This window comes from Balaenoptera physalus (genome assembly GCF_965194825.1).
Source record: "Balaenoptera physalus genome assembly, chromosome: 10".
Lineage (NCBI taxonomy): Eukaryota > Metazoa > Chordata > Mammalia > Artiodactyla > Balaenopteridae > Balaenoptera > Balaenoptera physalus.
In genome coordinates, this window is record NC_138889.1 from 50,064,516 (window position 1) to 50,087,458 (window position 22,943).

The 22,943-nt window shown below is 43.5% G+C and overlaps 1 protein-coding gene across 1 annotated transcript in view; it reads left to right on the top strand.

Moving 5' to 3' along the window:
• The first annotated feature begins 363 nt into the window (after window positions 1-363).
• SYTL2 (synaptotagmin like 2) overlaps window positions 364-22,943 on the top strand; it is a 77,220-nt gene continuing 54,640 nt past the window's right edge. The window contains 2 exon segments of the mRNA XM_082410108.1: window positions 364-437; window positions 20,159-20,656. Coding sequence (XP_082266234.1) covers window positions 20,556-20,656 — 101 coding nt within the window. The 5' untranslated portion in view covers window positions 364-437; window positions 20,159-20,555.

A 22,943-nucleotide genomic window follows, 5' to 3' on the forward strand; every position in this document is an offset into this window, starting at 1 on the left:
ATTTATAAAATGAGTGCTCATCTTCTTCTGTAATCAAAGTTATGGGTAAGATTGATTTACCTAAATATTTTCAGCTTTCCATTATAGCTTGACCATTTATTTGATATCTACCTCCGCTAGGAAAAAAAACAGTGTAATAAGAATTTATAAGTATTACCTGACCCATATGTTTGTAGTTTTTGAAATGAAAACTTGAAATTCTATATCGGTTTGTAGAAGGTAAATACTATAAAATACACACATATACCCATATCTGTGTGTGAATTAGTATTTAAGAAGACAGACGGGGGTGAAGTTCCTCCACTCCTCTGAGCCCAGTTCCTCTTCTGTAAAATAGGAATGATAATGATACTTTCCTTACAGTGTTGGACTGACGATTCAGTGAGACAGCTTATGTACGTCTTCTAACATGGTGGGTCTTCATAGTGACAACAGCAGTAAGTAACTTCACATATAATCCTGCTAATCTCCCCGAAAACAAACAAAAAACCCCCAACTACGTCTGAACCAAAATAAGCCTTGTTAGGACGTTGTTTTACTGAGGAGAGGTGCCTGATTTTACCCCCTTCCTGGGCATCAGAATCCTGGCTTTATAGTCACTTAGCAACAGTCTTCTTTATATAACAATGGGATGAGGAGTTCTCAGGATTTCATAAATTGGTTGTAAATGATTGAGAAGTAAATATATATATGTGTGTGTGTGTATATATATATTTATAGCATATATTCATGTATACAAATACTGTTATATTCAAATGTGTATATATATTTGAAAATATATGTATATATACACAGTATATTTTAGATAGGTGGATAGGTAGGTAGATAGAGTGTGTGTCTATTCTGGTTCCTCCTCACTAAGCTTAGTCATTACTCGGCACTTGCTCAAGGACAAGTCTTCAAGACTCCACTGGTAGATGTCTGTGGAAGGCTCTGCTGCGTTCTGATGAGCTCCTCAAGATGCCAGAAAGGCTGAAAAGATGCTGGCACTGGTTCTGTTGTCTAGTTTGGAGCTCTGTTTATCTTTGGTCATTGTATCCACTCTGCAAATAGTGCTGGGTTCATGTGATGGAAGAGAAGGTTTAAATTCCCTCTGATTGGAAAGAGTCACTTTCAGCTTCAAGTCCAAACTCCAAAACCGTTTCCTGGGTACCATCATCATATAGTCCCAGCCTCCATCCCATCCCCACTGCTTTCCAGCTGCTTAGGGTTGGAGGTGAGGGGGGATTGTTTAATATCCTCTATTGTGTGAATTATGCCTGTGAATTCCATCTCAGAACCCTTGATGAAATAGGTATTGTTTGAAATGTTACCTGATGAAATAAAATTGGAATCAGAATTCTGGAGGATTGACTAAAGTCTTACTAGTAAGAAATAAGATCTATAATTCTGCAAAGAGTAAACTGTAGAATTCCTGTCCCCTAAATTCCCTACCCCAAACAGGTCTGTGGTTTAACTTTAATCTCACTCTTCTTTGTGTCTAAAGTCTCCCCTCTCAAGGACCTTTAGCCTGAATCCACAATCTCCCCAATTCCTGTTTTTTGACTTAAATCCCACTCTCTCTGATATACAGAGCCTGGGCCTGTGTTATTACACACTTAGGTAATTTTAAGGCTCTATCATCACCTTGAAATCTTTCTCAGACATTCTCCTCCTCTTCCTTCCCACTTCAGGACAGGGTCCAGGTTGCTCATTAATTACATTCTTGAGCCTAGGTAGCAATGAATGCAGTTTGGGAAGGTAGGCTGGCTGTATAAGCAAGCATGTGACTAGTCTCACTCACAGAGAAGAATACCTGACTGAGAAGGCCAGTTCGCTCAGGTAGTTACTGTAACGGTCAAGAGTGCCAAGTTCAAGGATTTTCACCCTGGCTCATTGGGTACAGATCCCATGCCCCTAACGCCACATGGCCCTTTCCCTGATGCCCACTGCGAGTGCCAAGGGAAAAGGCTCGGAGCCACCCATTTCTGCTCCTGAGAAAAATACTCAGAGCACACACATGCTGATTACTGATGGTGGCTAAAGAATGTCCACTTCTTAAATGAAAGACAGTGTGCTTCTGTGTGCATATAAATATAGACATCCTTTTGTTTTTCTGCACTCCACCCTCTCTAAAGTAGTGTTATGCTGTCTTCTGCATTGAATTCAGTGAGTGTAGGTTGTGAATTGTCTAAATCTTACCCCATAGTCAAAGCTCCACTCAAGTTTCACCACTTCCCAGTTCTTGCCCTCATCTCTTCACTTCCCCACTCGTCACACAGTTGTCACAAATATACCCCTTTGTCTGTAGTCCTTTTCCTCCTCTGCAGATGTGTTGTCTGCCCAGCTCTGTCACTTAGCAGCTGTGTGACCTTGGACAAGCCACTTGACCTTGCTGAACCTCAGCTTTCACATCAGTAAAAGAAGGATTATGATGACACTTGTTCCTACCTGCCCTCCTGCCCTCCCAGGGTTGTTGTGAAGAGCGCATATGCCAGAGTATAGTGTAAACCCCCAGCCTTGTACAAATGGGAGCTGTTACTATTGCTGGAAGCCAAATCTTCTTGACAACAGGAACCAGGTCTTACTACTTAATAGTTGTATCTGTAGTGCCTCACCCAGTCCCAAACAGGGGACACTCTGAATGAGAGAGGGAAGGAGGACGGAGGGGCAGAAAGAAGGGAAGGACGACTTTTGTCAGTTTTTATACCCTATTTTACTAGTTATCATTCTCTCCTTCAATATAGCTATATCTTATCAAAGATTTTTTTTTTTCCTAAAAAGACATTTTGCACTGGGCAGAAAAGATGACTTTTTTTTTTCTTCCAGTATTCTTCTTCTACATCTCTTGATCCCTCAGCTAGCTGGGTAGTGGTGTTGGAATTTACTCTGATCATTTTATGCTCATGAGAAAAAACTTATACAATTGGAGGATATCTGAGAGATCAGAGAGCAAATGCCTCATTTTATAGGTGAGATCACCCAGGGAGGTAAGTGAAACCACCAAAAGTTTCAGTCATAAGCAGCAGAGAAAGAACTGGTTTTCAGCTGTTCCTCCAGGCTGACTCTGAATAATGAAGTATCGGTGATCATTTCTGCCTGCCTTTGGAGGGTATTTTAAGTGTTGACTGACACTATAAAGCTCTTTCTCGGATCAGTGCAGGGATTTTTGTTGTTCAGGAGGGCTTAGGAAAAAAAAGATTTGCTGATGCTGGATGATCATACTGCCTGCCTGCTGCCCACACTTTAGGAGTTTATTTATATATGCTGATAAACTGGATCACATAAAGCATAAAAATCCCTTTGTAACGAGTTGCATTACACGTCAGGTTTAACAACATTCTGTACTGCAAAGCTCAGTGTCTTGGGTGTGTGGGCACTGAGGGAAACGCCGCTCCTCTTTGCATCTTTGAGTTCCTTCATAGGAACCTGTGTGCCTGGCCCTTCCTTCCACTTTTACCACTCTCTTCCTGGTGTGTCGGACAGCACTTTGGAGCCAGGCAGACCTGAGTTCATATTCCAGCTCTGTAGCTTAGAGGCAAGATAGGTTTAGGCAAGTCCCTTAACCGCCATGAACTTCAGTTTCCTCATCTGTGAAACACAGACGATACTGCCTACTTTGCTGGTTCGCCTTATGGTGTAGAGGTAATGTGTGTAAAGATGGAAGAAGGTATTGAAGGAAGATAAAATGTCTGTTTCTTCTCCAACTTTTCCGTCAAGTTCGAGTTCTACCTATTAATTTCATTAACTTAGTTTTTATCTTTTATAACACCCATACATACCTTTCAATATTATTAGTAGTTAATAAGGCATTTTGCTTTTCTATACAAAATCACATTCTTTCTTGTTGCCTTTCATCTGATTTTTCCAGGGTTTGGCTGAGAATTTTCAGAAGGCTTAGTGTATAATTTATCTCTTTTGGAGATTTTCCTTCCTCTTGCTAAAAAAAAAATTTTTTTTAAAAACCCCACCCCAAACCAAAACCCACCAAGTTGGACATCATTTCTAAATTTGAATCTCCTTTTTAAAACACTGTGGTTCAGTTAGTTTAAAGAGAGGTTTCTCAGAAACAAAGGTAGTGTATATTTTTCATCTCCGTGAAGATTATGTCACAATTCCAAACCGCTATATATATTTTTTCCTAATAAGGCAAAGGCTTGGAGATAGTTTACTTTCTCGCTTTTTGAATAGAGAAAACATTCCTTTAAATAAAATCAATTTCTGGTCCTTTGTAATAACGCTTCAAAGTGCATGTGGTACTTCAGTGGAATTCGGTCCAGTATCAGCAAACACTGTATGGCAGGCACAGGGTCAGGTAGTGGGAATACAGAGGAGATGGACACGATGTCTCTACCTTCAGGGAGACCCAGGGTCCTTGTAAGGGAGACTGACAAGTCAGCAGGCAGTTGCTGTGTAATACAGTCCTGTGAGACCACAGAGGAGAAGACTGTAACCAACTTGTGAGGAAAGGGCTAGACTCACCTTCTCAGAGGAGATGACAATTGGACGGTGACTTGAAAGATGAGGACGAGTCTGAGAAGCTGGGAAAGGGCATTACAGGCAGAGGGAGTCCTGTGTTCTAAAGGCACAGAAGTGTCAGAGGCAAATTTAAGGACCATCAGGGTATGATGTCGGGGAAAATGGAGGGGAAGGCAGGGGCCAGATCTGGAGGGGCCCATGTAACACTGAGGGGTTTGACTTTTATCCTGAAAGCAATGAGGAACCGTTGAATGGACCTCCCAGGGAGTCTTACACCAGAAGGAGACCTTAGAGGTCAGAGTCTAGCATTTCATTTGACAGATTTGGAAACTGAGGCCGAAGAATGGAAATTGACGTACTCATGGCCACACAGCTAGTCAGTGGCTGATAACGTACATCTTTGTATAGACCCAGTGGTGCCTGGGGAGTAGGGTAGAGGGGAGCCTTCACAATGAAATTCCAGTGTTGACCTTGTGAAGGCAGATTCTCATAGGAACATTTAGCCAAAAATTTATCATGGGGACTGCATGATTTGGGCTAATGACCCCAGCATGCCTTTTTTGCATATTATGTCCTTTAAAGGAAAGGCCATCGCTAGCTAGAAATGCTCTTTGACTATTTTTAGGCTGTGTGGTAGGGGGAATTAGTGGAATTCTTAAGGTCAACTCCAGCTGTTTTTCTCCAAAAGACCAGCTGAATTTTTCATGAGATTCGCTCATTAGGGCTTTTACCCTTCAGTGAGGCACTGTACTGAGTCTGAGTCAGCCTGTCCTGGGAAATAAGGGATGAGAGTTTGGGGAAAACTAGATTGGAGTTGGGATGGCTGCTGCCCTTTTTTAAAAATGTTAAGCACTAACTAATATTAAGTGCTAATTAACGTTAAGTGCTGTCTTAGATGTGGTTGGTTATTTCTCATACCTTCTCAATCACAGTGAAGGTCCTTCTGGATTACAGCAAATACCTCAAAGGATTGTGGGGTTTTGAAGATTCAGGGATGCCATATATGTAGAGTCTGACACGATGCCTGGGTAGAGTTCTGACTAATTGCATCATAGTACACTGAATAGCACCTTTCATTCAGGACTGTCACCTTGGAACACTCTACAGATATCAAGTCAGATATTCCTTAAGAATCCTGTGAGGGGAACTTGCCTGTGGTTATTTGGCATCTACAATTACAATACTACCTCTCTATTGTGGGTCAGGGACTCTGTGAAGGCAGGTGAAGTGAAAGTATTCTTCATTTCTTCTGGAGTGCTCTGTGAACCCTTACTTCTGTCTAATCTTATGGGTGTCTGTTTGGAGCTCACGCTGTGTTAGAAGGTAAAGGGATAAATATAGCTGTAAAGCATTTTTGCAGTTCACAAACTGGCTTTCCATATGTGGTCTCGTTGGCCCCCTGTAGTAATTCAGCAAGGGAGGTGGGCAGTGGTTAGAATCAATTTTAGAAAGGAGGAAATGGAGACTCAGGTAAGTGCTATGTTCGTGGTCACCAAGCTAGTCAGTGGGTGACTCGTTTTCAAACCAGATCGTATGACTTTAAATCTCATGTTCTTTCCTCTTCATGATGCTGCCAACTAGATTGAGAAATAAAGGGCCAAGTTTCTCCTCTAGCATAAAAGTGGTTTAAGGGATGCCTTTAAAGGAAGGTAACTGTTGCATACCCAACTGAGGAATGAAGGATCATGTCCAGCATGGGATTTCTAGACATGATGGAGTAAAAGTGAACTTTGTCCCGCTGGCTCCGGAATAACAGCTATTTTCTGATCTAGAACTCAGTGACATTAAAATAACAATGTATAACTTATGCTAATGAAAACAATACTCATTTAAAATTGTTGGTTGGGTTGAATGGTAGTTGAGAGGCATTAACCAAAGGGAGTAGGTCTTACAAAGTTTCTATCTTAAGAATTCTGTCTAACACAGATGATCCGAAAGAGAACCAGAATACTTCTCCCCTTCTCTCTTAAATGGAGAAAAATGAGGCCATCCTTACTATTCACAGAACAGGAAGCCTGAGGAGATACTCCCAACACTTCAGTGACTTACTTAATATTTAAGAGTTGTTTTTTTTACTACTATGTACAAGATACTGTGTGGCTACAAAAATGAAGTGGACATAAGTCTTTCCCTTAAAGAGTCTAGAAGTGGGAATTTGATATGTTTATAAGTTTCTGTAATGTTTATGTAATTGTTGAATGCTTATTGTATTGGGCACTTATATATGAGCTTAAATCTTCTTAACAACCCAGTAAGACAGGTATGATGCCCATTTTACAGATGAGAAGCCTGAGGCTCAGAGAAGCTAAGTAACTTGCACAAGAGGGTCACATTGTACCCAGGTCTGACTCTAGAGCCTGTGCTGTTTCCTACTTCAGATGACAGATGTACAGATAAGAGCTACGAGGGCTCAGTGAAAGAAGTAATTATTGCTAGCTTGTGGAAGGGATATTTTTGAGGGGCAGGGGGCTGCAGGAGCAGCTTCATGGAGTAGGTGTCATTTAAGCTGGGGCTTGAGTGATTGGTAAGGTTTGGATGTGTGCAGATATAAGGGAAAGACATTCTAGGTGACGAGAACAGCAAGAACAAAGGTCTGGTGATAATAGTGTAGAGCTGATATTGAGGAGTGATTTGGCTGGAATTCACAGGGTGAGAAAGGGTCCATGGAAAATAAGATTGGATAGGGAGCTTGGGATGAGAAGTACATCAATACTAGGAATTTGGACTTACTCTGCCATCAGGGAAGAGCTAGGGAAGGTTTTTAAATTGAGTATGGCAAGCTCAAAGTGGGGCTTTGGAATATGAGTCTAGCTGGACAGTATATGGTAGCCAGAAGTAGGGTGAACCAGGAAGTAAAAAAGCCATGTTCAGTTCATGTTCCCTTCTAAATGAGTGGTAGAAAAGGAGAGAAGGGGTTGAATTGGAGGGAGAGTGCAGAGGTTCAGTCAACCGAACCTGGCAACTGATTGGCTATATGGCAAGGAGAGGAAAGCATCCGCTCTCAGTGTTGCTTTTAAAGATGTATTTAGGGCTTCCCTGGTGGCACAGTGGTTGAGAATCTGCCTGCCGATGCAGGGGACACGGGTTCGAGCCCTGGTCTGGGAGGATCCCACATGCCGCGGAGCAGCTGGGCCCGTGAGCCGCAATTACTGAGCCTGCGCGTCTGGAGCCTGTGCTCCGCAAGAAGAGAGGCCGCGATAGTGAGAGGCCCGCGCACCGCGATGAAGAGTGGCCCCTGCTTGCCGCAACTAGAGAAAGCCCTCGCACAGAAAAAACGAAGACCCAACACAGCCATAAATTAAAAAAAAAACAAAATTCCAGTGGCTAAAAAAAAAAAAAAAAAAAAAAAGATGTATTTAGTCAACAGAGTTCCAGGCAACAAACTGGGGGTTCAGAGATGAATAAGGCACATCATCTATCCTCAGGCTGTATTAGTTTCCTATTACTGCAGTGCAAATTACCACAAACTTAGTGGCTTGAAACAACACAAATTTATTATCTTACAGTTCTGGAGGTCAGAAGTCCGAAATGAGTCTTACAGGATAAAGTCAAGCAGTCGGCATAGCTGAGGTCCTGCTGGAGGCTCTGGTGGGAGAACGTTTCCCGGCCTCTCCCAGCTGGTAGAGGCTGTCTGCATTCCTTGGCTCATGGTCCCGTCCTCCACCTTCAAAGCTCATCACTCCAACCTGTCTTCATCCTCACATCTCCCCTCTCTCTTTTAGACCATCTTGCATCCTTATGAGGACCTTGTGATTCCACTGGGTCTGCTGAAATAATCCGGGATAATTTCCCCGTCACGATATCCTTAATCACGTATGTAACGTCCCTTTTACCGTTTACCATATTCACAAGTTCCAAGAATTAGGATGTGGACATCTTTGGAGGACCCTTATTCTGCCTACCAGGGAGTTAACAAACACATCTGTGGACGATAACTTGACAAAGCTTTTTGTCCCTGTAATCTCTTTTTTCTTCCCTTTATTCAACCAATGAGGTACCTGTTGTAAATCAGGCACCATACCAGGTGCTGAGGACACGGGGATGCCGAGGCGCCTCGCTGCCCACCTCTAGAGGAAGAAGAATTAGAGAAGGGCTGTTAATGTAGAACCAGAGACCAAAATGTCAGACTCTTGGCTCTTGATTTTCTAAAGCGGAGGTCCTGGCCTAAGACGAGAAGGTTTAGAAGAGTTTTGGTAATTTAAAAATGGGATCCTCCTACCCACCCTCTCTACTGCCAAACCCCAATTCCCAATTTAGATTTTTTTATCTACTGAAAGGCCTCTGGGGATGGGGGTGTTTGCTGAAACCAGGAATTTGACTCTTTCTTACAATAGGGTGGGAGGTTAGAAGAGGGAGACAAATAGAAAAAGCAGCAGCAGTAACATTCCAACCTCAAGGTAGCATAGAAAGGTGATTGAGTTGGTGAAATGTTGAAGATTTATTGTCAGCTGGTGTTTATGAAGCCCTTACTATGTCCCAGACCATTTAACCTACAGCCCAGTGTCATCCTCACGGTAACCCTGTAAGGTAGGCCTTACTGTCTATGTAGCACAGACCAAGAAACAAACCCAGAGTCCGTAGGGGAACTGCCAAAGAACTAATGAAAGATCAGTCCCCTTCCAAGCATCTTTTGACTCTAAATTCAGTGCGTCCTACTCCATCACAGCAGCCTCTTATGTCAAGGGGGATAGTTAATGCATGTGGTCGGCATTATCCACCTGTATCCATTTCAAAACAAGTGTCTCTCAGAGAGGAGCAAGAAAGACCTTGCACACAGTTAAGAACTTGATGTATCTTACACTAGGGTGGTATTTCATAGAGGAAAGACTATGTGAGAACATCATGGGAAGGTGGCCATCTTCAAGACAAGGAGAAAAGACTCAGAAGAAATGAAACCTTCTGATACCTTGATCTTGGACTTGTAGCCTCCAGAACTATGAGAAAATAAATTTCTACTGTTGAAGTCGCCCATCTTTTTGGTTTTTGTTATAGCAGCACTTTCAAACTAATATAATGTATGCAGAGTATATAGACATTCTTTGTGCCATTCTTGCAGTTTTTTATGAGCTTGAAATTAATTTTTTAATTTCAAAATAAAAAAAGGAAAAATTAAAGAAAAATGGCACATATCTGTCTATTCTAACATAGAAACAAAAATATTGAAAGAGTATTGTTAAATTTTTAAAACCCAAGTCACAGAAACAATATCCACTTTTTTGTTGAGATATGTGATATGAGCATCTGAATAGAAAATGCCTGAATTGACATATAATACAGTGTAAAACAATGATTACTTCTCTGAAATGAAGTTGGTAAGTGTGAGAGAAAAAGAGGTCATTTACTTTATACCTTGTATGATTTTGTGATTTTCAAACATTTTTTTAACAAAGAAAATGTATGTTACTTAATGATAATAATAATAGTATTAGTAATAAATTCAATGAAAAAAAACAAAAAAAGAACTTGAGGGCTTCCCTGGTGGCGCAGTGGTTAAGAATCCGCCTGCCAATGCAGGGGACATGGGTTCGAGCCCTGGTCTGGGAAGATCCCACATGCTGCGGAGCAACTAAGCCCGTGCACCACAACTACTGAGCCTGTGCTCTAGAGCCTGCGAGCCACAACTACTGAGCCTGTGTGCCGCAACTACTGAAGCTCGTACACCTAGAGCCCATGCTCCATAACAAGAGAAGCCACTGCAATGAGAAGCCCACGCACCGCAACGAAGATTAGCCCCCACTCGCCGCAACTAGAGAAAGCCCGCATGCAGCAATGAAGACCCAACACAGCCAAAAATAAAAAAAATAAAATAAAATAAATAAATTAAAAAAAAAAAAAAAAAGAACTTGATGTCTCTTTGATGGGTTCATTAATGGCCTGACCAGAGAGATTTGAGCAGGTCTGGGCCAAGGGTGAGGCACATAAGGCACCCAGGGCACAAATCTATGGAGAAAAGGTCACACAAGTACTGGCACTGCACTTGCCGTACCCTGAGAGTGAGCGTCTCCTTACGTCGTGTGCCTGGGTGCCCGACTGGTAAGGAGGCCTCACTCTCAGCATGCTGCAGTACACTGTGCTGTGCTCACACAACCTCGCCTCCTTGAATTTGGGGCCCTGAGCATCTTTCTTGCCTCACCCTAGGTCTTAAATTTGAGCAGGGGCCAGAAAGAGGAGAGGACCAGTGAGTTCGGTGACCTCAGTGCTGGCTGCACATTCAAACCCCCCGAGTAGCTTAAAAAAAAAATCTCGGGTAAGGTCTCACCCCAGACCAGTTAAATCAGAATCACTGGCATGGGGTGGGAGGAAGGGAAAGAGGCCTAGGCACGGATATTTTTTTTTTAAAGTTTTTCAGGTGATGCTAATATACAGCCAGGTTTGGGAACCCCTGAGTTTGTACATTTGGAGAGAGTCCCTCACTGCCAGGCTGAGTAGGAATGTACATGATTGTACCAAAAGTGAGGGTTTATGTAGTCCTTTTAAAGTCAGAGCTGAGGACTGCTACAGTTCAGTTAACTTTATGATCCTGGGTTTAATTCCAGCCTGGTTAATAAATCAGCTGGTTCTTCCACTCCCTTCCTCTGAATTTGAAACCTAGAAAATAATTAAATCTAGAATTCATCTGCAATGCCTGTTGTTATCATCAATGTGCTGCTTTCAGGGGTGCTGGGAAATGTATCTCAACCCATTTTATTAGCCCGTTTGCAAATCCTTATGTGGGTTGAAACTGTATCTGTCCTGGAAGATAAAGGAGGTCTCCTCTGAGTGTCCCACCTCTCACATTCGGTAGCTGTGTGACGTTAAGCAGTTGGTCTAACCCCTCTGTGTCTCAGCTTCCTCATCTGCACGAAGAACTGGTTATGACTCCATGATTCAGCCATTGCTTCATTTTTGCGTTTGCTCTTGTTACAGCTGGAAAACAATTGATGTACAAATTAACATGCTTAATTTTGCTGTACTCTTTAACCAGACGTCAGCCATTTCTGACCTGTTGGGAATCCTTTATAGCTGCGATTGCCAAACCTGGCCAAACATCTGCATCCTGTGGGAACATTTTAGAAAATGCAGATTCCTGGGCCTTGTCCCTGAAGATCTTGATTCAGTGGGTCTTAAGCAATGTCTGGAAATCTGCTCGTCAGCCATATTTTGATACAAGCAATGATAAGTTTGATTAATTAAGGTGGTAGAACTCCCAATTTAGATATCACTGTAGAGTTGACCGTTGACAGAGATCATAATTCTTCAAGGAAGCCTTCCCTGGCCCCCCGAAACTACATTAAGCCCCCTGGTTAAAAGTTTTAAGGCACCCTGCTCTTCTGTTTTGTAGGACTTCTCAGGCTTGTTCAATATCTGTCTTCCTTTCTGGAATATAAGTTCTCTAAGGGCAGAGACGGTGTACACTATTCCAACATTTGGGACATACGACCTAATCTCTTCCAGAGTTGAGATCTGTGGTGAATGCTGCCATGGCAAAGGGAGAGGAAGTTTCCATCTGGCATTTTGAACTGAGGCAGGGCTCCAGGTGCTTCCCAAGCTGTGTAACCAATAAGAGCCCATGACTGTGTTGGCTCTTACAGCAGCTCCGTGCGATGTCCGATGAACCTTGTTATACTGTCTTAAAGCTCCTTGATGTGTTGTAAGTCATCCCTTTCATAGGTTGTCATCCCTTTTTTTAGATTTGAGTTTTCAGCCCAAGTGTGAAGATTAATATGAATTTTCAGCTGCCCATTTCCCCAGCTCCTTTCTCTTTACTGTTTTTATCTTTTGAAATCCTGATATTCCAAGACAATACAGATTAAAAGGGTAGTTCAGGCACATTTATCAAGACTGAAAAATGTGAAAAATTCCAGTTCCAGTTCCCTCCTTTGGCATTTCAGGCCCCTCAGGGTCTGACCCCAGATACTGTTTCCCCATTTGTACCCTACACTCCAGTTACCAGTCTTCTTTTTGAACACCCTACCTTCATGGTTTCATGGCCAGTGCACTTGCCCAGAATGCCCGCTCCCTTCTTCTCAGCCTCCAAGGCTCTTCTCATTTGATCTCCTTCCTAAATCCCTGTGGCCCCTGACACTTGGTTTGTGCCTCCTTTATTAGTACTTGACATAGTACTTGTACGAAGGTAGGGTGTGTGTGATACTGTCTTCTTCACGTGGCCCATTATCTTACCCTTGACTGGGACTTGATTAAACTCTTTGATTCCTATGGGTACCATAAGTCTAAACTTGCCTAGGAATGGCAGAAGGTGAGCTTTTCTAGAAATCCAGAGACATTATCATTAGGTTTGAAGAGGAGATTAAGGTGTAGGGAGCATTGTCACATATGAGTAGTCTTTCCTTCTCTGCACTTTCTTCATCCTTAGTTTGAGATCACCAAGTCAGTCTATGGGAAATGTTACCCATCAGTTGCATCAGCCCTGGGGCTGAAGGAGGTGACTGAAGTAGAAAAATTTCTTCCACTTTTGGAAGAATCCTCACAAAAGTGAAAGCTTTGTATCTTACGGTGCCTGTCAGTTTTGACTTTCAGTTGTTCCCCTGTGAAAAAATAAAACAGAAACTTATTGGATAAATTATTCTTTCTTATTCCATCTATATTTTTTCATTTGTTCGCTTCTTCCCAGGTTCATTTCATTTGTTCGTTTTATTTATTCATTCAACTCAGGTTGTTTTTGAGAAGCTACTTTGAACCAGTCACAAGGCGATGGTTCTTTCCTCTCAAGAAGCCCAATTTAGGCAACACAGTAGATTGAGTAATTTACATGTTTTTTAGTAGACTGATGAAAGCAGGGACCATGCAGAAACAAAATATTCATACAGCGTTGTTTCCTGACAGTGCTGTGGACAAAGTTTGCTGTTCACATAAGCACATTTCTATTATCAACAGCAACAACAACATTCTGATTGAGTTTAAGCACCTCTGAAGAAACTTCTTTTAGTGATAGTTTCTGGTTCCTGGGATTGCTACCATTCTCAGAGTCTAATGAGCACATATAAACACCCGCATATTGACACAGGTGCCTTTTTCCCTCTATCCATGCTTGTCTTCTTTTCCATGTCTATCCGTAAAACAAACCCAAAGGGCCCAATCATTTTCCTTTTCCTGGCAAGTTCTGCAGAGCATGCCGTGCTTTGAGGGCCAGTGCAATTCACTCATAGGAAATGACAAAGAGAAAAGTAGGACGTCCAGAAGGAGGAACAGCTGGGTGAAAACAGGACTGGGCTGGGAATCGGGACACCTGGGGGTCTCGTTTCATCTTTGTGCCTAACTAGCTGTGTGACTTCTCAGAGAATAAGGGGGGAGGGGTGTAATGAAAGATTAAAAGTGGCAGCTTTAGAATCTTAACAGCCCTGGGTTCCAAATCACATTCTGATTGAGCGACTGTGGACAAGTTACTGAAGTCCTCGAGCCCAGTGTTATCTGCACGATGTGGAGAAGACCTGCCATACTGGGTGGGCAGAGTGATTAACTGACCTCCTGTGTATGAAGGATCTTAACACCACCTGCTCACTTTTCAGCCCGGAGAAAAATGACCAAGATGGTGAGAGGCTTAGAAAACATCATGTGAGGAACCCCTGAGTGAAGGAGGAAGTTCATCTTTCTCTCAACAAAGCAGATTCAGGGAGAACATGAATGCTGTCTTCCTTTCAGACTGTTGTGATGTCATGGGGCTGTCAGAACAATTTGCTTCTCTTCTGAAAACCTCATCATGTGAGAGTCACTACTTAAGTTTTCCTCCCCTTCCTTGAGGTCCGCAGGCTTTGGTACAGCAGCAGCCATCTGGGAAAGGAGAAGGTGCAGAGAGAGTTGGGGGAACGAATGCTGCTGTTAATCAGACTTTAACCTGGGTTTGGTTGGCAGAATGTTGGAGATTAGGCCTGCAAGCCTAGCTCTTCTCTTTGCTGCCATCAAAAGCAAACACCAGCTGTTTGGGGCCTTTTGGACAGCTGACAAAGAGAAGAGTATAGGCTTCTACAGATGTGGCATAGCAGGGCTGACACATGCAAACTATTTTGTTTGTTTGTTTCTTTCAGTTTCAGTGAAATACAATTGACATACAGTACTGTATAAGTTGAAGGTGTACAGCATAATGATTTGACTTAAATACACCATGAAGTGATTATCAGAGTAAGTTTAGTGAACATCCATCATGTCATGTAGATACAAAATTAAAGAAATAGAAAAAGTGTTTTTCCTTGTGATGAGAACTCTTAGGATTCACTCTCTTAACAACTTTCATATTTAACACGCAGCAGTGTTAATTATAATTGTCAGGTTGCACATTACCTCCTTAGTATTTATTTATCTTGTAACTGGAAGTTTGTCCCTTTTGGCTGCCTTGCTCCAATTCCCCCTCTCCCCACTCCCCACCTCTGGTAACCATAAATCTGATCTCTTTTTCTGTGAGTTTGTTTGTTTTTGAAGTATAATTGGCCTACAATACTATGATAGTTCCTGTTATACAACATAGTCATTCGGTATTTCTATGCATTTCAAAATGACGCAAGGAAAATTTGAATTAAGCACAGTTTGCATTTGGAGCCCTCACATTTCCCTTTCACCTGCTGCTCCTGTGGCTGCTCATTCCTTACTTGTCCTCGACACTTTCTTCCTTCTCGCCAGAGCCTCACAGTAATCTCCATAAGGAAGGGAAGGTAGGAGTGAAGAGACCCATCATACAGGTGAGGAAACTGAGGCTTGGAGAAGTCATGTAATTTATTTAAACCAGACAGTCATGTGAAGGACCTGGAGCTGGAACCCAGTGAATAACATGGACCTGCTTTTTCAATGATGGACCCTAGAGCCAGGTTCACGTGAAGGGGGAAGTGGAAGCTCAGTCTCCTTCCACCCGTGTTCCCGTATGAAATACCTGAGTGCCTAGTACGTAGATGGGTGCCACAGTGGCAGGTGCTGGGTGGGCATACAAAGCACTTAGAGGCCCTGGCCTTGCGCATAAACTAGTGGAGGACAGATGTGAGTAGATGGGATTCGAGATGGTGTGGTGAGTATCCTGAGTGAGGAAGTTAGGTGCTAACGGAGCACTCCAGAGGGGCACCTAACCTGGCCTTGGGAGGATGGGGAAGGCTTCTGTGCAATAAGTGACATCTCACCTGAGACCCAAGAGGTATTTTCTCAGGAAAGGGTATTCTAGGAGCCAAGACAAGCATATGCAAAGGCCTGAAGGCAAAAGGAGCTGAAAAAGTTCAGTGGGGCAGGAAAAGAGCTTGGAGAAGAAAGCAGGTATGAGTTCACGGAGAGCCCTACAGGCCACGGTAAGGACTTTGAGCCTTAGCCAGTGGACAGTGGGAAGTTGGTGAAGGGTTTTAAGCCTGGGAATATGGCTTTGTCATATTCATATTCAGCAGCATGAGGAGGATGGGAGGGAGGGCTGAACCTAAGGAGAACTGTTTGCTCATCCTGGGAGCTACTCCTTCTGTAAACACGTCAGGCATCCCTGTTGCCAAGATTCATCCCTCCCGAATTTTTGCACTGAGGTTGCCTCCATGCTGACAGCCAGCTCTAGGCCAATGATTCTTTTATGCTTAAGCAGATAATGAGGGTCCACAGCCAGACAGAAGAGCGTTTTTCTGCTTCCGCAGTTTGAGGATCTGTGTGCAGGGGAGAATTAAATGAGATGTCAATATCGGGGTGACCTATTCTAACAAAGCCACTGGCAAATGCCAGCCCCACCACACACAAGCTTGGTGGCAGACACCTCCCTGGGCCTCATGGTCCTCATTTGAAAAACAAAGGTAACAAAATACCTCCCTCAGATCTTTGTGAGGATCCAATGAGATGATATATGTAAAGTGCCAGGCGTTAGGAGGTGCCCAGTAAATATTTATTACCTTCTTTTTTTTCTGCCTTCCCTTATTGCTGCTGCAGAAATCTTACAGTCCTTGCAAAGCCCAATACAGTCTGACCTATTTCCTTTCTGACCCACTCCATCCTTTTCTCCTCCTGGCACACTGGCCTTCCAGCACTGGCTCCCTTGAAGTTTCTTGAACATGTCAAATACACTTCCACCTCAGGACCCTCTGATACCTGCGTGGCTCGTTCCCTCATCGCTGGCAAGTTTTTGCTCAGATATCATCTTCTCAATGAGACCTACCCTAGCCACTCTCTTTAAAACTCCAATGCCCCTCAACTTATTATTCCCTTCCCAGCTTTGTCTTCCTCCAGAGCTCTTATCACCTTCCCAAAAGTTACATAATTGTTTTTATTTTTTATTTATGTTTTTATTATTTACTTTGGTCATTATCCCCTCCAACTGACATATACACTGTACAAGGACGGGAAGTTTTTAATGTCTTATTCATTAATGTATCTCCAGTGCTTAGAACAGTGTCAGGCACATAATAGGCTCTCTATAAATGTTTGTTGAATGAATGAATGAAATTGGTTAGCTCTCATGATAGATATCATCCAGAATATTGGGAGTTGGGGGGGCACCTCGTACTGAAGAGGCTTGATTGCCATCTGAGGGCTTTCCCACGATCTGGCCGGGTAGTCACTCCCTGCTACCCAATTAGGAGTCTAGGGTTCGAGCACTTCACTTCTTTGTAAAATAAGGACATTGCCCTTTGCCTCACCAAATAGCCTATTTTTAGGAAAGACTTAACCCTAGAAGCTTTTTTTTTTAAATTTTATTTATTTACTTATTTATGGCTGTGTTGGGTCTTCGTTTCTGCGCGAGGGCTTTCTCTAGTTGCGGCAAGTGGGGGCCACTCTTCATCGCGGTGCGCGGGCCTCTCACTGTCGTGGCCTCTCTTGCTGCGGAGCACAGGCTCCAGACATGCAGGCTCAGTAATTGTGGCTCACGGGCCCAGTTGCTCCGCGGCGTGTGGGATCTTCCCAGACCAGGGCTTGAACCCGTGTTCCCTGCATTGGCAGGCAGACTCTCAACCACTGCGCCACCAGGGAAGCCCCAACCCTAGAAGCTTTTACACAGAAGCTTATAGTCCTATTTGAAGGTGTGGAAACCAGCATTTCTCCCTTTAGCCCCCCTGCCAATTACCACTGCTGGAAAATTTAAGTTGTTTTTCTCCTTTGTTCTCTTCCTGTCCTCGACTCACTGAACTTAAAAACAATCTCCCATTGAAACTGGGAGGCAGTGTGATGCCTCATGAGGGACATGGTTCCAAGAATGTGGCCTGAATCTATTTCCTTGCCAGCCTTTGAGATCTAAGGAAGTTACTGCACATGAAAGAAAGCTACTGTGCATGAAAGAATTGAGATAGCCATCCCCTGGTGAAGTTGTCTATTTGGATTAGGTTCACTAATTCATTTACTCATTCACTTATTTCTTTTCTTTTTTTAAATTAATTAATTTATATATTTATTTTTGGCTGCATTGGGTCTTCATTGCTGAGCACGGGCTTTCTCTAGTTGCAGTGAGCGGGGACTACTCTTTGTTGCGGTGCACAGGTTTCTCATTACAGTGGCTTCTCCTGTTGCGGAGCATGGGCTCTAGGCATGCAACCTTCAGTAGTTGCGGCACCCGGGCTCAGTAGTTGTGGCTCGTGGGCACTAGAGTGCAGGCTCAGTAGTGTGGCCCACGGGCTTAGTTGCTCCATGGCATGTGGGATCTTCCCAGACCAGGGCTCGAACCCATGTCCCCTGCATTGGCAGGCGGATTCTTAACCACTGTGCCACCAAGGAAGTCCCAACTCATTCACTTATTTCTTCACGTTGAGAGACTCACAGTCAGATGGGAGAGATGGAGAGCAGACAGATAATTATAACGGTGGAGATACGTAGGTGGAGGAGAAAGTTTTTGTGTTAGTTAAGTTCCTGCTACAAAACTGTCTGTTGTATAACAACCCCAAACCTCAGTGGCTTCCAACAAAAAATATTTACTTCTTGCTTCAATACCTACAGGCCAGCGAAGGTGGCCCTGCTTCAGGTGGTTCAGGTTCTGGTCTGTTCTTGTATCTCTTTTTCTGAGACCCTGACTGAAGAGGCAGTGGCTACCTGGGACAAGCTCTTCTTGTGGTCTGTGGCCAGAGTACAAGAAGCCAAGCCAAACCACACAAGCACATCCACAGACTATGCTTGCATCACATTTATAACGTTCCATTGGCCAAAGTAAGTCACAGGCCAAGCCCACCACCAGAAAGATAGGGATGAATACTCTGCTTACTGTAGTGGCAACATGGTTGTATAGCTCTGTTTCAGGGAGGAAGTGAAGAGTTAGGAATAATCGAATCTACTACAGCATTTAACTCTGGCTATGGGAGTGAGGGAAGGCTTCCTGGAGGTGGTGACTTTCATCTTGAAGGATGAGTTATTTTTCAAGACAAACAAGCAGGCAGTAACATATGCAAGTGCAGGCAAATTAAAAAAAGTAAGTGTGAAGTGTTGTCTTAATATTTATTTGAGTCATCACTGTGGGCAATATGCAAAGAGCTACAGGAAGATAAAATAAAGGTCACCTGAGTACCTGCCTATGAAGTCCAAGCTTCATGGGGGAGATCAGAAAGATACGAAAGAGAAAAGGAAATTATGTAACCAGTACACTCTTATTCAGCTGGATGGGACAAAAGTGTGAACTCAGAAAGGAAGCTAGAATATATTTTTAGCTATTTTTGGTACAGGATGCAAGATATGCACTCTTTTATATTCATTATTTCATTTAATCCTGACAACCTGCGAGGGATGTCCTAACGAGAAACCTGAGCCTCAGAGTGGTTAGGTAACTTGCCTAATGGTTTGTAGTTAGCAAGTAGTGGTGCGAGTACTTCCTAGTAATTCTGTTTTGCCAAAGAGCAAAGAATTTATTCATAAAAATTACTAGTGTACACACTGTATTTTCTTAAGTAGAGCTGCTTTAAAATTTACTAAACCCATGTTTTTTAGTGTCTACTGTGTATGCAGTACTGTGCTTGTTAAAGGGCCCCCACCCTGGAGTAATCTCTGAAGTTCCACCTGGCTGTGGCATTCTGTAGGTCTCATCTACTTCTCATTGCTCATGGGTTTAAAATGCCTCAAAGAAAATAGGATTCTTGCCCATGGTTCTACGCAAAAATGCTCACTTTGAATGTTGAGGAGTTTTGAAATTCTGCCTCTTCCTTTCCCCCAGATTATATACACAACACCAGTAAGTGTTCTTTCTCCTTGGAAATGAAGGGAGACAAGCTAGGTGAGTTGCTACAGGTCGAGCAAAAGTTAGAGGTGGGACTAAGTGGAGAATAACAATTCCCATTGTTGTGCAGATTACCTCTACCTAATACTAATTCTCTTGTCATTACGGAGCACAGATATACTGTAGTGGAATGTCCCTATGCATGAAGAAGTGAGCATTTTTGAATTTTTATTTCTAGTTTCCTACCGGTGATCACTTGACAACTGGAATAAGATCTCCCTGGTCTTCCTGACCTTTAGCGTGACCTTTTAGCCTACCGTCCCATGAGTTTTCAGAGAGACCCACCTCCTTTTTGCAACCATCTCTTCCCTCTGTGGATGGTTAAACATTGACAGGCGTTTTTTGTGCGCTCTCCATCTTGGCGGTCCGGAATTGAGTTGAAGCATGTTTCATGACCCATTTTCTATTTGCTCAAGAAGCTGGCAGAACTGGTTTCCCTGATCTCAGACACCATCTCACATGGTCAGTTCTCTTCCCCCCAGACATGTTTTAAATCTTAAAATAGCGAGCAATGCTTATAGGAACTGCCTCTCACCGTGTGGTGTTTACTGTCTGACGATTCCGCAGGTGTGTGATGCTCAGATGCTGTTGCCTCTCATCAAGTTGACGTCGGACGGGAGGAGAATAAGCTGTGCTCAGACTGGTCCAGGAGAGGGGGCGTGAGCAGGACCGCCGCTGTAGGAACAGGTGACCTGTCTGGCAAGCAAGGCAGCATCCCGAGAGCCTCTTCTCGACATCATCCCACAGAGCACTGCTTCCTCGAGGGAAAGGGCGCTGAGGATTTTGCCATCAGCCGCCTAAAACTTTTGCCTAGCCAATAGAAGACTTTTGCTGAAGAACTGAACAAGATACTGTTTCATTTCGTTTTTGCATCTTCTCATCATCTGGGCTGCAGTAACTGTTGTTTAGCTTTGAGAATCTTAAGCCATATTTGTTACTGTCATTTTTGTGTACACGTTTCAAGATGATCGACTTAAGCTTCCTGACGGAGGAGGAGCAAGAGGCCATCATGAAGGTTCTGCAGCGGGACGCTGCCCTCAAGAGGGCGGAAGAGGAGAGAGTCAGGTAAGAGGCCGGGACAGGTCCTCGGGCACGGGTGGAGGATGGGCGGTCTGTAGGAAGACGGGACCCTTTTCTTTCCTCAACCTTAAGTGGTAGTTCTGACTTGGAGCCTGACTTAACGGATTCCAATTTTAAGTTTATTTCCTGGACAGAACTTTCTCCTCCATGTCTCTTAATTTATCCCATAGGACTCCTGCCAGAAATAGTCTTGATTTAAAAACCTCACTAAACTCCTTTAACTTATTAAACACTGGATTAAAAATGAAATAATGTATACAAACACATACATATCTCTACCTCTCTCTCTCTCTCTCTCTCTCTATATATATATATATAAACACACACATATATATCCACTTTTTTAACTGAATCTACTTAAAAAATGGATCATGTATGAAATTAGAAACATTTTTTAATCTCTAAAGAAGAAAATAAATTGAGAAGTAGCTCACATTTTTGCACATCTTCAGAAATGTTTGAATTGGTTTCAACAGCAATGGAAATGAGTTCTGACTGAGCCAATTTTTCATTTGTGTTCCATAAGAAGGAGTGGCAACTCTGACATACTATTCACTTTAGGAGGAACCCAAATGTTCCACATCAACATTCCTACCACTTTCACTCACTTGCGGGGTCGGAGGAGCATGAGGTCAGAATGCTGAAGAAGTGGGCTTGAGTCCAAGCCCTGCCATCTATTGCCTTTGTAATCTGGGGCCTTGAAGGCAGTGAAAGGCTTCCTGAATGTGAGTTAGTCATATTAACTGCGTGATCTCCAACCTAGGAGTTATCCAAAGGGAACATAAGCCCTGTTCTTACTTCTTAGGATAGCAGGATCATGAATAATGGAGTTATTTGTGCCCATATTTCGTTATCCATATTTTGACCCTAATTTGAACATGGGTGCTTTATAGAAGAACATGCTGAAATTCACTTCAAGCACTCCAGAGTGTCTGACTATGGCTACTAACAATAATTCATATATCGATAGTGCTTAACAGATTGCAAGGAGCTTACATGACTTTTATTTCTTCTGAGCTCACAACACTCGTGCAGTTGGGGGTGCAGGGTGGGATGTAATTACACCCACTTGATGTGTGAGGAAATTGACCTTGAGACAGGTCAGGTGACTCGCCCAAGCTCATGTAGTCCGTAGGTGTCAGAAGTGAGGATTAAATCCTGGCCCTCAGGTACTCATTCACTAACCCCACCTCCCCTCCCTAAGAAAACTATAGCAGACAGGACATCCTGGGACCTGGCCATGGAGGAGGGGGTGGCTGTCTTGGTGTGAGGTGGGACACTGAGCTGTGATGGTGACAGGAGGTGGCTATAGGTAGTGGAGATCGTGAGAATGGGGTTCCTTACTTGTGCTCCTTCCCACAAGTCACTGCTCCCCATTCTCAGCAAGAGGGGTGCCTTGAGTAGTTTTCCCTGGAGAGATGGGGGTTTACACCAATCAGCCATCAGAGTCTCTTAGTAGCATTCATCCTTTACCCATTCACAGTTTGTGAGTGTTATCGTCTTAGGTTCCTCCCAGCAGCTCTGAGATTTGGCAAGACAAGACTGTTAGACCCATTTTAGAAAGAAGGGGAGGGGGCAGCACAGAGAAAATATCAGTTGATTTTTCAAGCATAGTGGGAAATGGGAATTCCTTTAGTCTCTCGGAAGACAAGATGGAGAGGATGGGAAAGAAAGCAGTGGAGCTGGGATTGCACCGGGTCCCGTCCCTCTTCCTGCCTCAGGATGTGGGGACTCTGAATCCGGGCGAGCTGCGATCTTTGATTCCTCCCACTTACAAGACCTTACGTGTGGTCTGTCATTCTGTTTCCTCTATCTAGCCAGGTTACGAAGAGAGATTCATTCTCCCTCCCTTCTGTGTTTACTTGGCCCCAGAGATTCCAGGCTGCTGGGTCTTCCCTGTAGTTCTGTGATTCTGTATGAGATGAGTGGAGGTGTTTCTCAGGCATCTACAGTAATTGCTGAAAATATACTTAAAAATTCAAAGTTCTGCCTGGAACTGGGCCTTGTAAGGGGTGTGTGTGTAGCCACTAGCGCCAGCCAGTCTACAGCCACAGCAGGAATGCTGTGAGTCCGTTTGTAGCAGGGACTTTGCAGATTCTCCTTCCATGCACTGTTTCTGAGGATGCCTCGGAAGCTGCTGCTGGTGCTGCCCTTGTTTCTTGCTTTTGTAAACTGATAGGAAGAAGGCTTGGGGTGGTGAAAATCTGGTGTGAGTCAAGTCCTGTTTACTGCTACCATTCTGGGGGCCTTCCTAATCAGGCACCAAGCAGCT